At 36.9% G+C, this 15,631-nt stretch overlaps 1 protein-coding gene across 5 annotated transcripts in view; it reads left to right on the forward strand.

The window, feature by feature from the left end:
- Positions 1-15,631, forward strand: part of SORCS2 (sortilin related VPS10 domain containing receptor 2) — a 553,207-nt gene that overhangs the window by 429,273 nt on the left and 108,303 nt on the right. For all 5 annotated transcript variants that reach the window (XM_071556850.1, XM_071556852.1, XM_071556851.1 and 2 more), the window contains exons 4-5: positions 6,421-6,585; positions 11,507-11,580. In XM_071556850.1, coding sequence (XP_071412951.1) covers positions 6,421-6,585; positions 11,507-11,580 — 239 coding nt within the window. The remainder of the gene's footprint in view (positions 1-6,420; positions 6,586-11,506; positions 11,581-15,631) is intronic.

Raw genomic sequence — 15,631 nt, forward strand, 5'->3', positions numbered from 1 at the left:
CATCCTGAGCACCTTTGAGGTGTTCGGTTTAAGAGACCTGTCAAATCTAGATATGTACAGATTGCCAATGAGTACAACAGGGCAGGAGTTTCAGTCTATTCATCAACATCAGTCAGAACTTCTGTAGCTGTTTCTTTGTGGGCCTTTATTATTATAATATGTAACCACCCTTAAACTTGCTTTCAGTATAGTGAATGCCCTAAAAGAAAGCTAACTAATTCAAAACTATTTTCTTTTACGATCAGATTATATTATTTCAGGCTTGCCTAGTTGCAGTGGGAGCCAACTGTGCTCTATCCAGTTGCTCTAAACACATTTTCCTGCTAAGGTTCCAACTCTAATGTTCATTCCCTCTTCAGTATGTCTCGTGTGTTACCATCTGCTCCAGTTGCTATCCAGTTCATTTTAAGATCCTGACCTCTAAATATTCGCTCCACATCCTAAAGTGCCTAATAAGTTGCTGGTACTAGATAAAAGTATTACCGCTTCAGTTGTGATATTGCAAATGATTAATGAGCTGACCACAACACAGGGGAGATGAAACTGTAATACATGCTTTCCATTAGCTCCACCAGGATTGCTTCAGATGGCCCTTGACTCTGTCCTGAGATCATGTGATTGGTGTAGAGAATATTTCCCAGGAGTCATCCTTAACATTCTCACTTTCCCTTTCCTTATGGTGATTCTCATAGAGACTAGTTGCTGCTTTTAAATGCTTCTGTGCGACAGCTTAAAAGAGGCTCTTCAAGAGAAAGAATTCTCGGGGATCCTGAATATTTACCATGAAATGTAAAATACTGTTCTGGCATGTGTTTACATGTTCTGTACATGCATTTCTATATGTATTCCACTTGATTCAGTTGCATACGAAGGTTGACTTTTTAGATTCGCTAATATTTGTTGGTTTTTTGTAATCCAACTTATAGGGAAAATCTTAAATATTAAACTGCTCTCTGGAAGGCATTTTATTTCACTCTCTGCTTGGAATCACCTTGGATTGATTCTTTAGATATTGTCTTTTACTGCACTGAGAGTAAAGGGACTATATTTCGCTCTGCAGCTTTGCCACTCCTGAGTTATCAGATCTTTCATACCATCCAAGATAAAAATCATAACCCTTGACAGTCCAGCTTGTGTGTTTTATGCATGCTGCCTGAGAAGCAACATCTCATTTACAACTGGGACCAGGAGCTTTAGTAATTTCTGTATCAGCCAAGGATGTCTAATATATGGATAATATAAATTGTAAAACAAATATAGATGAATTATTTAATGTGAAGAATGTTCTGGGTGAGACTGCAGTGCTGTGAACCTCTATGAATACTGCCCTGAGACTGGCACAAAGAATATTTTTCTTCAAAACACATATAGGCATGCAGGTCTGTGTGATCTGTCAGCAGGCTTTGGTGATACCTTGTGTCCAGCAGCCTTGTCTCCAGTTCAGCTACAAACCTTCATCTGGGCATTAGCACTGCTTGTTCTCATAAGTTCATATTGTTCCAGTTTTTTTGTGGATGTCAGTCCAGCATTCTTTAGGATTGTATCCCCATAGGTGAATCTTCTGTGACCAGGGGGAGTTCAGGCTACTGGAGGTGGCTGAGGAGGTTTAGGTTCCTCCTGGGTGTGATTGGCCTCTTAGCACCTCTACTGTGTGCTTAAATAAACAGTTTCTATAGTTTGATTTCTTGCTCTACCCAAAGGAGGTTTCTTCCTTCAGGTCAGTATAGAATGCTGAGGAATATGAGGTGCCTTGGTTTCTGACCTTATGCAGGACTCTAAAATTAAAAAGTAGTGTCTCATCTCTCTCACCACTTACAACAGAAATCTGTGGCAAGTCAGATGTTGTGAGTCTAAAAATTTATTCATCGTGGACATTTTGCCTTTTTATTTTTTCCTTTTTTAATACTAGGGAAACAGAAAGGAAAATAAAAGCTATAATTAAAATTAGGATCAATTGCTGAAGCTGAAAGAGACATCACAATTGTAATATAGAAGATTGCCTTGTTTTAGAGAAAGTGCTGATTAAAATCAAATTTGTCTTGAGTTTAAATTTTGATTGGACCTAAACTGAGGGGAGGGGGGGTTATATTTCAGACACAGTGCAAATGAAGCATGTTAATATCATCTGTTTATTGCCACTTGAAATTGCAGCATAGCTTTGAATTGCTGCCAAATCTACAGTTAAGACTCCCAAGTAATCACTATGATTATTCCAAATCTTCATGGTAACAGTGGAAGAACTGTGATAACACAAAGTACTGCAGCCTAAGCCAGCAGAATCTTTTCATCCTTTGGGGCTCAGATTGTGATTCCATTCATAGAAAGAATGGTTAGACATACACATTGTCCAATCAGTTCTGAAAGAGATTAAATAAATGTATTTAATTATGTTATTTTCAGACTTTTTTTTTCTGTTAACTCCTGCCACAATAACTTTTCCCGAAATAAAGAAAAGTGTGGCTTTTCTTTAGTTTTGGAACGGTTTAATTTGTATGTTGGCATGATGGAGTATTTTTCCTTTTTATTAGAATTTTTTTTGTTTCCTTTTTGTTCATCTGCAACAGATACTATTTTTACTCCTTCTTGTTACAATCCATGGCATTGTTTATTTCCTTGATATATTTTTTCACCTGTCCTTAACTATTGGGAGTTGTAGACTTACATCTAATTTGAACATATACAGATATGCTATTGTGGTTTATTTAGCTGATGGGAGATTAACTAGTGAGGTCAGAGATAAACAGCATAGTGTAAATTTACAATTTACTAAAAATATCAGAAGAGTCTCACTGGAGAAATGATAGGTAAAAAGTTGTTTGAAAGAAGTTTAAGTGAAATTTAGCTGTGCTTAAAATCTATTCTGGTTTTTGAATACAGAGTTATTCGAGAAAGTTGTTGTTTATTTTGAGTTAAAACCCTTAGCAATCACTGCTCGTCAACTCTCCAGATAGTATGTCCCAGTTGCATCCCTTCATCAATTGCTTGCAGGAAGGTTTTGCTACTTGTTTCACTTACAAAGTAAATAAAACTTGTTATGGAAAGCATTTAATGTGGGTACAATATTTACTCTGGAGCATTTTCCTAAATATGTAGTGTTAGCCAGCAGGCAAGTCTGAGCACCCGGTGTGTGAGCTGTGGGAAGGAAATCTGTATGCCTGGCACAAAATGATCAGTTTGAACTACTGAAATATAAATCAGAACACTGGGTGAAATTCAAAGATACTTCATTAAATGAATTATGATTGTGTGTGCGAATAAAAGAATAGTTAGGGACCCTGCCATATATTCTTAGAAGCCTGCAATCTTCAGGCTATTTTTTTTCTGATAGATTTAATTTCAAAAGACACATAGTGTTTTTGAAGGATGGCATTAGCAAATATCACAGTGTGTTTGCATTTCATTATATCTAGCAATTTCTTTTAACTTCAGTTTCTCAAATTATGTTCTCTGCAAGGTGTTGTGGGATCCACATTATGAAATTTAGACATGCCAACATTTAGACCTTATTAACAGTGAAAACCACTCCTAATTTTATGAATCTCATTCCTTTATTATTTTGAAGCCAATATTTGGGTATTTTTGCAAGTTTAAGATTTATAGGATCAGGAAAAAAACCCCAAACACTAGACAATAGCACTGTAGTCTAGAGATTACTGTTCTGTACAAGTGCAGTTTGTGCCTTTTCTGGAGTTGCTTGAGTTGTATACTTTTTTAAAAACATTACCAGAAGAGAATAAATAGTATAATGTTTACAGCAAATGTTATTTGCACTAGAGGGCTGTATCCAAAGGTATGAGGTTTCCTGCATGGAATTACTACCACAGTGTTTCTACTGAAACAACATGAAGGTTTTGTACATGCTGTGAGTGAGACACCGGGCTCAGGCCCAGCTTTGGGGCAGCATTCGGGTGTGAGCACACACCTGGGCTAAGGTTCATCAGAAGCTGTGGAGCTCACACTGCAACCTTGCTTGTGGACACAACCAGGATCTCTTCTCCATGTTCTGTTCACAAGACAAGGGGAATGAGCACTATAGAGCTCTCACAGCAGGCAGATAGTTTGGATTTATTTATTTATGGGAGAAAACAGATATTCTGAGCCTGAGCTGCAGATGGGAGTCTGGCAAGGAAAGTACAAATCCCTGTGCTGGGCATAAATGCTTCTTCACTCTACCTTGCAATGCAAGCAAAGTAAACAATAAATAACGATGGAAGAAAATGGACACCACACACAGATCAATATGATCAAGTGAATGTCAGCTTTATTACACACTTCACACAGTTTATGTAGGGTTAACGCTACATTCAGTTGGCTAAATTGAACCTCACACCACCTAACTACAAATCCTCATTGGCTATAATGCATATCTCACAAGTCCAATGTTTTGGTGAACTTATCCTGGCTGTTTTCAGAACATCTCTGGAGTCTTGTGGGAGACCTGAGGAGTTCCCATGAGAAACCTCTAGGGAGTTGCTAAGAACTCCTGGGCAGAGATCTCTCCTCCAACGGACTGCAGCAACTGCGACTTTGTTTATTCTTAGCTGCTTTCAGTCTCTCAGGGTCTTATATAGATTTGAATTGCTCACCCTTGATTTTCCTGTACCTACATGCAAGCAAAGGGACAAAGCAGCAAGCACATTGCAGCCACATTCAGTTTTATGTTGATGCCTTGCCCTCTACAGAAAACTTACTGAGTGTGTTACAAGAATCTCTGAATGTTGTATTGAGGCCACCAGCAGCTGGGAGTGGAGTGTAGATAGTAATAAATTAAACAGATCCTGTTTGAAGTACCTCCCAAGAGACAGGAAACCAGTGGATGCAGTAGGAATAAGAGATGGCATTTGTGAAGGTGTCATTTACAGAGACTTTCTAATAAAATTTTCAGTTTCTTACTCTCGGCTAAATTACATCACTAAAATTTACAAGATTATAGCAACGTAATGGGTTATTATTTTACTCTTCTTACTGACCTAGTCACATAGCTGATTAAAGTTGATTTAGCTTAATATCTGCTTTAATGTGGGATTTCAGTGGTGGACCATCAACCCTGAAGTATGTGGAGTTCTCTCTCGTTTGACAATGTACTTCAATATGTGCCCCATTTGAGGTGTGCTAAAGCCCTTAGGAAGATAGTGGAACTGTGTAAGTGCTTCAAGTGCAAGTGCACATGCTTAAGTGACCTGTCAGATTGGAGCATCTACAAATGTTGTATTTATAGGGTTTTTTTTCCCCCAAGACCAATTGCAGTAAAAACTCAGTCCAGCTGTCATATCTGTATAATTCATTAGAAATTTCAAACTTTTCCGCTTTACTCCAAAAAAGTGACTACATAAAAATTATACTTTTTTTCTAATCTCTTTCCTTCTCCATATTCACATTATTGTAATTCTGTTTGCATAACTCATTGCTATTTATCTCTGTAAGTAATTTACAGTCACTGTATCACAGTGATCAGTATTCTGTGGTGTTTTCTGCAGCATTTGCTGAATATTCTAAATATGTTTCGATTTCAGGATTTTTTTTAAATTGTTTTTGAAGAATGAACTAGAGAGAGCCCAGCTGGACTTTGAAAATCCATTTTGTTTGCAAGCTATCAGTTGATAAAAGCACCTTGTTGAATGCCAATTTGGACCCATTTGATCTGGAAAGATAATCAAAATGGATCCTCACACTGGCAGTTTTAGAACAATGCTATAACATGCTGACCAACTGCAAAATGTGGGAAATTCTGACTAAATTATGTGGGAACAATTTCTTTGTTGCTGAAAGCTTGACATGAAGGTCACATGAGGACACAGCTCAAGATATTACTTTGTTTGAGTCAAGGCATTATTTGGATCTGAGAAGTAAATGCAAATAATTTACTGTCATATTTCTCTGCATCAAAGTGAATTGCTTTTTTATCCAAAATGTGTCAGTAAGCAGAGAATATTGAAGAAATGTAGAGATGTTGTAAACTAGTTCTTTATCCTGGTTCATTCTTCTGATACAACTATGGCAATGATTATTTTTGCATTTAGTAGCCTCACTAGATAAAGAGATGTATTTATATGGGCATGTTAAAATGATTCATTACTAGTTTGTTTGTTTGTTTTTTTGGTCTGGAGATTTTCTTCAGTGGCCTTTGGATCTTTCACAAGCACCAAAATCCAAGGCAGTCATTCTGAGTAGAGATGAGAATCATGGTCAATTTAGTGTGATTTGCAAGAGAAGTTACAGAATTTAACATTCACAGATTTGTTCAGGGAAGATACGATGATCTTGCAATCCTTATCTCTTAGATGCTTTTGAGTCCACGGTATTTTGGTAGATAGGCTATGTACAAAATCTGACATTTACACAAAAAAAAGAAAAAAGGCTGTGCTTTCTGTTATAGAGAAAACAATCTCCTGAATGTATGTTCTTGGTTTTGTCTTTTAGATAATTCTTGTAAGTTCTTCCCATAATGACCGTGACCAAAGCCTTTTCATAAGCACGGATGAAGGAGCCACTTTCCAGAAACAACCCATTACTTTCTTTGTGGAAACTCTCCTTTTTCACCCAAAAGAAGAAGATAAAGTACTTGCTTACACCAAGGAAGGCAAGGTAAAGATATGGCAATTGTTTGAAATTAAGGAGTTACTTTGTTAAGAAGATATAAAAAAACTTTTTATATGCTTATTAGTGTAGAGTTTTATGAAATAATACCAGTTGCCCAGAAGGGAATCATATAGTGGTTCTGAGTTTTATTTAAATATTGATTGCCTTCATGTCCAAATCTTTGTTCCAAATCTTTGTTTCTATGGTAATTTCAATCCTGACATTTTCAGTTGATATGGATATTGGGAATATTTATCCTTCTGCATAATATAGTTAACCAATACTTCTGAAATGTGCTCCTCCCTAGAAAGTGAGCATAAACAATTTATAGTATAGTAGGAAGTTAATGAAGCTGAAATAGTGCCTCCAAAGACCATTCACGGGATGTAAAAAAAAGCCATACAAAATAAACTGCACACTCATACAGCAGAATAGAATTTGGGGAATCAGTAGAAATGTAGAGTAATTCTCTCTCTTATGATGTATTTATACTGCTATCAGATTCAGGAGTTGTTCATGTTTGTAAATTTTGATTTCTTCTGGTTAAATTGTAAAGTAATTTTTTGGGATGGGTTTTACACACCATCTCATCTCTGTTTCATAGTGCCAAAACTGCAGCACTGTAATTCTGCTCCTGGTAGTGGACTTGTCTCACCTCCATCATGACTCCTGTTTTAAAATGAAAGTAGTAAACTCTAGTCCCTTTTAATCCTCATCAGACTTCACAGAAGGTGATGAGATTAATTAGCGGAAGTTGCAAATGCTGCATCCAAATACTGCACTGATTTCAGTGATGTTAAATCATCTTTTGAGATATTTTCTGGGATACAAAAGGTAACAGCTGATCCTAAACCCATTCATGTTTACAGGAATTTGCAGATAATGATAGAACTAGAATTAAAACATAGCAAACGAAACTAAGTCACAGATTACAGTAAATATTGTACTTAGCTTCAATTTAAAATAATAACACAATTACAAACAATTCGAATGTATATTATGTAAATAAAATACTTCAGGAGAGCCTGAAGAAATGAAAAGCTTCTTTTTTCAGTTTTACTTTTGTTCCTGAGGGTCAGTATAATTACTGAACTCTGCATAGTTACAGAGTGGCAGAACTTTGATGTGTGAGAGTCCGGCGTGTATGGAACAAGGTGACCAGTCCACAACAAGTGGGTAGAAGTGTTTTTCAGAAGACAGGAGGCAGAAGTACAATGTGAAGCATTTAGTTTGTGTTTTGGTGAATTGAACATGTTAGGGAGAATGTCAGGCACTTTGGACTAGGATAGTCTTCCAAAAGGAGTGATGCTTTCATTTACCATGCTTAAAATGTGACTGGGCAAAAGACCCCTAAAAATATTTAATAAAGATGGTTCTGCAGGAGTAGCTGGAAGGGTTGGGTAACCTGATGGACTTTTCTCAGATTTTCAGTATGACACTAGGAGGGGTCAACCCTAAAGACTTACTTGTCAGGTCCTACATCCTTATCTAAGATGTCTGTGAATGAAGGATGCCTTTGACTATAACTGGGTTGGTAACCTGCTTATATTTTGTATAAAATCTGATATATTTGGCCTAGAAGGGAGAGGAAGATAAAGTGATGTTGGCATAGAAGGAGTTGAAAGTCAAAATTGCCACTTGACGCAAAAAAAGATCACTGTACTAGAATCAATGATCTTGAAAGATAGTGTTGATCTGAAGTTGCCCTGAGGAGACAGTGTACTCTAGATTAGATTTTTGAGTCAAGTAACTTTACCTTTCCTAAAAGAAAGTACTATCAGAATGTAACAGAATCTAAAACTCAGGAGAACACCATTGCCTCCTGTTACTCAAATGATTTCTTACAAAGGCCCTTTGGAGACTATGTGAAATACAGGACCAAGGCCTTCATAAACAACAATTAGCAAAGCTTCTCTGTCTACTGCAGCATCACAGCCTTTTCCACAACTTTTGATTCAATTTAGGGCTTATTTCATATTGCAAAATATGCATCGTTCGTTCATTTAGAACCCTAGACTCTTTTAAATGAAGCTCTAGCCTCTAGCTGACACTATAAATTAATGCAAATCCAGTCAACGTTGTTGGATTAATCCATTTACTGCCTCAAATCTATATGCTCTTTTTCTGGCTACCCCTCAGTTATAATGAATAACCATCAGCTAGTCGCTGAATCTACATAAATGTTTCTAGATTTTTTTTAAACCTCCTCAGGGATGTATTAGATTTTAGTTGCTTCTTTGGAAGCTAAAAGGATGAAAAAATGGCAAAACAGAAAAGTATTTTCAAACTTTTTTTAAGACTCCGATGCCTTACATTTATTACATGGGTCGTAGTAAACAGATTTATAAGATTTATTAGATGTGTTTGGTGAAGCCACAGATTTTAGCTATTCACTAATATAACTGTCTTCACCCCACATCTAATCTCATTTAGTAGTTTTATCAGGTGTCCCTGTGGAAAAACAGAACATATACGGATAACAATTTTTTTTTTGCTATAGAAGGCTCAATGTGTGCATAAGTTAGTTACATGTTAATTTTTTTAAATTTCAAATACGGTGTCAGTTAAAATTTGTTTCACTTTTATCATGCCTATTACTCCTACTTCTCTCTCCCTTACATGAAGATTGCAAGGGCTTGTCCCTGCAGTAAGCAAAAATCTTCATTCATAAGCTCCCAGACTTTGATCTTAAATGTGTGTGAAAGGAGGTAGTTTGGGTTTGGGGGTTGGGGAGGGGTTGTGGGTTTCGTTTGCTCTTTTTTGGCCCCTACTGTACAGGTGTTGCTGTTCCAAAGGCAAGAACCTTCTCCCATTTTCTTCTGAAATTCCTCAATGACAAAACTCTATCCTTTTGTCCATGTGCCAGTGTTGTCCCTTATCCTAAACAGCACTTTGCCTTCTTGACAGGAGCCTCTGAATCCTTGGCTTGCTTTGAAGCTTAGAGACCAGGGGAAGGGTAGAGTGTTAAATGATCATCTCTCTCAGGTTTCAGCAGTCCTGCTGAGACAGGTCACTCAGCAAGCGAAGACCTTTTAGAAAGATGGTAAAACCACTGGTTATCTTTTCTGTAATGCCCATGTTGACAAATGTTTGAAGAACATGAAGCAGTTTAGGTTCTTCGTCCTGCATAGTCCAGCCTGTTCAAAGCCACACTTGTCCCTCCCAGGAGGTTGCTCAGAGCAATATGCTCTAAAATGTCCAGGTTGGAGCCAATCCTAACCCACATAATAAAGATAATACCAGGGACTTAGCAGGCATATCAGGAGCCTGGCTCTGCAGCTCCATAATTTAGCTCTGAGAACAAAGAGTTCTCGATCCCTCATCATTTATGTCTGTGCACTGACTGGATCAATGCTAAAGTAAGGAGTCTCAGTCCTCATAGTTTCCTGCCCTAACCATGGTCTGTCACCTTTACCTGAGTGCATAATGGAAGACAGTCCAGTCATTGTGAAGTGCAGAGTAACTGGGAGATACTCTATGTCTAATTTGAACTTTAGTAAATTTACCCATAGATTTTGTGCTACATTACTTCATCCTTCTTCTTTACATATTGATATTTCTTGTTTTCTATAGTAGAACATAATATTTAACAGTGAGGGTTTTTCACCTCTCATCATCAAACCTATCTTAAAACAAAAACATTCCTTACTAGTTCTCATAAGACACTTTCCCCCAGAACAAAAAGTAACTGAACTGGTGACATTCCCACATCAGAGAAAAACAGTTTCACTTGCCTTTTTTCCCTTATTAGAGATATCAAGAGAAAACTCATATTATGTAAATTGGATCAAATATGAAATGCATGCAGACAGTGGGGGGCTTTAAATCTGTCTTTTTAGAAGTCTGATAGAAACTTCCTATTTTCATTAGATGAAACACATTATGAAGGCAAATGCTAAAGGAGAAATATTTTTAAATAGCTATTTTATATCCTACTTTAATCTGGGGGAAAACAACTTCCATCTGCACTCTTTATCCATCCATATCATTAATATTTGTTTTTTAGCAGTGGGTGAACTATTCATACAGAAGGTGGAGCTGGAGTCTTCCTCCTCCAGGCCATCTTCTGCCTCTCTGGTGAGGGAACATTTCTCATGGGTCAGAAATTGGTATCCATGACACAAGCCCTTAAGTATATCTCTCCTCATCAATTCTCTCAAGCATTTCTGTAGTATCCTTTGGTCCTATTTCAGCAGAGTTTTAAATCCATTGACTTTCTGGGTTAGTATTTTTGATGGCATAAAGGGAACATTTGTGCATGTTTGGTCCATGAATGGGAAGAAGAGAACTGCCCTTTTACCATCCCTCTTGAGGAACCACATAGGCAGTTAAATGCATTGCTGACATCCGATCCTGTCAGATCTCAGAAGCTAAGCAGGGTCAGCCCCGGTTAGTGCTTGGATGGGAGACCTCCTGGGAATACTGGGGGCTGTAGGTTCTAGTCCTGAGGACTTCACTGTCACCGTCCAAGCTCACTTGGCCCTGACAGATGAACCTCAGGAGTTAAAGGGTGGGGCCAGTTCTGTGCACACTGAGCCTCTCCTAAAAAATCCACTGCGCAGGCTGGAAGGGCACACCCATGTGGGGAGAGCCCTTCCCAAATCTTCTTCCATGATGATGATGATGAGTAACCTTACTGAGGTAAAAAAGAATCTGACCCCAAATGAACTGGGAAAGGTTTTCATGGTAAACAAGAAGACATTGTCACAGAATTTTTCAAATTATAAATTATATTTTAAAAGATTTTCTCTATGAAAGGTTGCTACTATGAAAAACATTGTAGAGTTCCTGATAATGTAGGTTTGTTTGGTTCTTCATAATTGGTTTAGAGTCTGTCATTTAATAGTGACATATGACCTGTCTTTGAAGATGTACATTGGCAGTTTCCTATCATCTAATTTTTCTCTTTTTTCCCCCCTTTTTTTAGGTTTATGTATCTACTGACCTGGGAAAAAAATGGATCCTTCTGCAGGAACGAGTTTCTAAAGATCATATTTTTTGGTAAGAAGTCTGTTATTTTCCAGATAATAATTGAACAGCAAAAGTATTTCAGTCTAATCAAGAAAGATGTTTCCAGAGATCCCGGTGCAGACACAGCATGAGCCCTGACATCTTTTGCAGATTATGTTGGTGTTTCTGTGTCCTCTACTGTAAATTCATGGCAGTGATCATGTCAGGTAGCAGTGCATGGAAGGGTTATAGGGCTGGAACTATGAAGCCCAAGATACAAAGAAAACTGCACTACTGAATGAAATTGTTCTGCATTTTACTGGTGAAATTGATCTTTAGAAAGGAGAACAGTCTTTTTGCAGAGAAAAATCTATTTTTTTTAATCATATCTATTAACTGGAGTCATGTGTACACTTGCACCAATGAGTAAACTGGTGAAAAATATGAGTTTATTGAGGACACATATATCATATGATTTCATTTTCAGCTCAAATATTGTGCAATCTCATGAAATGTTTAAGAAGTGATTTAAAAAGGTTGATAAAATGTTTGAAAAGTAACTCAATGCCCTTTTCTTAGCAAATGAAATCAATTAGAAAAGTGTGTAGCTTCTCTTACACAAAAATTAAACTTTTGATAATGTTTTCATTAACTTAATTTTAAAATTGGTCAATTTCACACTCAGTTCCCCCTTTCACATTTTACTGCATTGTATAAGGATGTATTTTTTATTACAGGATTAAGTCATAATCTGATAGACACGTTTCCTAAATGACTTTTTAGTTCTAGATGTACTCTGATCCTTGTCAGTTGCATAAAGTAGAATTTTCCATATGTCTATGGAGCCATATCCAGCTTTCAGTGATATTTTATGGGTTTTTGGCTGTGTTGCCACTATTGAACCTGATCTTGGTGGCAAGTTTTGAGATGCGTTTGGCTTTCATGCTGTGATCTTCCTTGTTCATCAGGTAGTTGTTTTCTGTTGAAATTGACATTCATCTTGGCCATACCTGGCCAAGATCTGTGGGGAAACAAAACAAGCCAACCCCCAGCCTGCTTAAACTGCTGGTTCCAAGGCACACAGAGCTATTATGGTATCTACAGACACACTGACCACTGCCCAAAGTGTAATTTGGTGAATCCAAGGGCATGCTGGCATGTGTGCTGCTGCTGCTACTGAAGCTGGGTATGGGGGAGGTTGTTATTTCAGGGCAAAGACACAAGGACAGCTTGTTTGAGAGATCTGGGGAGCATAAGACCTAACCTGCCCAGCTGCTGTAATTATCCCTGTGCACAAGGAAGCTCGTTCACACTTACAAGTGCCTCATTTTCAACCTCCAACCTACCTGCTGCCCATACTTTTAGAAAAACAGCCCATGGTTGGCTTGTAGTAACACTCTTCTGATTTATTCCAGTTTGTCTCAACTTTTTCTGGTTAAATAGTTGAGTTGGGCAGACAGTTTCTGCTTTCTTGCTCCTGCAAAGTATAGCCTTATTGACCAACTTATTTCTACACGGCAGGTGAAGTTTCATAGACCAGGTACTTTGCAGATCTCTTAAGTACCATGTGAAAGGATTTAATTGTTTAGAAGTAGCACCATGGGTCAGAAACATCAAGTCCACCTTAAAACCATTTTTTTCCTATGAAGATTATATAGGATATAAATCGTGAGGGCATGTGCTTATCTGTCTTTGATAATTTATTTTTTTCAAATGCATTGAGTCTGAAAATCATTAAAGTCACTAACAGGTAAGAAATAACAGTGGAAACCTCTCTCACACAGATTTGTTTATTGGTGTGTTTCTTATCTGACACTTAGCACACTGAAATTATGAAAAATATAGAAAACCATTGGAATATGTGTCAGTTTTCCTCCAATTCAGAATCTGTCAATGTTTTTCCTATGTAAGGATTAAAGCCTGTAAGTTCATTTTTAATTAGAAGTCTATATTTTCCTGTGTTTCAGAATCCTTAAGTTTCCTAATGTCATTCATATACAATCAGAGGAGTGTCCTGGATCTTTGGTAGGAATAATTCCAGTGTAGTACTTCAAAGTCCTGGCTGTCCATACATGCCACATTCATCAGAGATAAGAATAATAAATTCTAAGACTCTCTACATTTATTGTCATTAGATTTATTTTCAAGGGGTTTGTTTTCCTCTTTGCTGTATATAGACCATACTGATTTCTCTCAAACCTGTATCAGCCAGCAACAGCAAGGATTTGGAAGCACATGTTTAGTGCCTCACTACTAAATGATGCTTCTCATAAACTTACATGGAAATAAAGATACATATTTTACTTCTAAAATCATATGAAAATTTGCAATATATAAAGAGTCTGCTGTGAATGGAAGGTTGGACAGGATGGCCTCTTTTGGGAGGAATTTGTCTGTCATATGAGACTTTGTGGTATTTTTGGCCTTTGTCACCCAAATTATCTGAGTGCTAAATATTTGTGTAGTTCTCAACAGATGTCAGAACATGAGCTTTGTCATACCTTGACTGTAAGGACACTAAGTCCAGTATTGTTTTCTTGTCAGTATATAATATCTGATGTGCTAAAAAATGTGTGTCAAACTAATTGTACATCTCATGATAAATAAGGGCACATCTCTTGCTGATGCTGTCTGGTTGTGCCAGGAACAATTTGCTGGGCAGATCTTTAGCAGATGTTTCTTCTTTGTTTTCCACTGAGCTTTACCACTGAGGTTAATAAGATAGCCTAAGATTTTTATTTCAGTCTCTAACTACAAATATTATCAGTTACAATATTTTCCTGTGCCTTACACTGTAGGTTTTCAAGCAATATATTAATATCATCTTCTGGGCTTTATTTGCTTTTCAAGTGTTCTCAATCATTCCTTAACTATCTTTGCAGATTTAGTGTGTGGAATTTGATTTTTCATGATAGTGGAACTAATGAAAATATTATTGGTATCGATGGAAAGCGCATACTACTATCTCTAATTTAGGAGCACAGAATGTTTTCTCCCTGTCTGTGATACAGCATGCTCTTTTCTTACACCATCCTAGTTGTTTTCTCTATTTGCTTCATTTACTCTTTTGCAAAAGAAATTTGACTAATCTTTAATAGGAGTTTGTCTTCTCTTAGCATCTTAGAAGGCAAATCAGACTTTCCAGAGAGATGGTTCATGCCCCAAGCCCATTTAAGAGTTGTTAAGGGTGGACATCACCCTTAACCTGCTTTAACTTTTGGGCAGCACTGAAGAGGTCAGGCAATGATTAGATGGCTGTTGTAGGTGTCTTCCAACTTTTATTCTAGTCTAAAAACAATAGAGCTATAAAATGAAAGCATGAAAGGCAGATTTGCAATTTGCGATAAAATAAAATACTAAGTCACACTGCACTTAAAAATTATTTTGTATCAATGTTTAGAAAGTAAATCTTTTGTTTCTGTTTAAATATTAACTAGAAAGATTAAAATCCCCCCCTTTTTCATTTTGATTGTTTTAATGTTATTTTTTTAATTTTGAGCAAATTCTTTTTGTAAAATTAAGAAACTTTGATTGCTGTGACCAATTTTATTTCTTCATACAAATTGTACTGGCCCCCAAAGTGACAATTTCATCATTTATAAATATTTTTTTCTAGTTATTGATGTGTTTGTTGAAGAGAATGAAAAGAGATATGACCTATTCTAGCTAAACATTAAACACCCACCTATCACATGGTATATAACTGGGTTTGTATATGAAGCCTATTTAAAAAAAAAAGGAGTGGTTATTATGTGGAAGAAGAAAGAGTAGTGCAGTTTGGGATTCCTCTGGCTCTGCTGCTGTTCTTCACAGTCCCTGAGGCTTATGCACCATTGAGAATTTCCTTTGATTTCTTAAAATAGAACCTAGTAATACATAAGCAAAGAATAGACTGTGAATCAGCTGTCTACATCACCACTAATATACCCCAGGACAGTAAGTAATGAATTTGTAATTACCAGAGAATTAGGCCCTACGCATTTCTTTTATTACTCTGTCTAGAGCTTTAGGAATGCTTTATCCCCTACTCACTGGGATATATGGATCCTATGCTATATGTATCTGTTACTCTTATTTTTAGCTACAGGCTCTCCATTTTCAT

This window comes from Pithys albifrons, chromosome 5 (genome assembly GCF_047495875.1).
Source record: "Pithys albifrons albifrons isolate INPA30051 chromosome 5, PitAlb_v1, whole genome shotgun sequence".
Classification (NCBI taxonomy): Eukaryota; Metazoa; Chordata; class Aves; order Passeriformes; family Thamnophilidae; genus Pithys; species Pithys albifrons.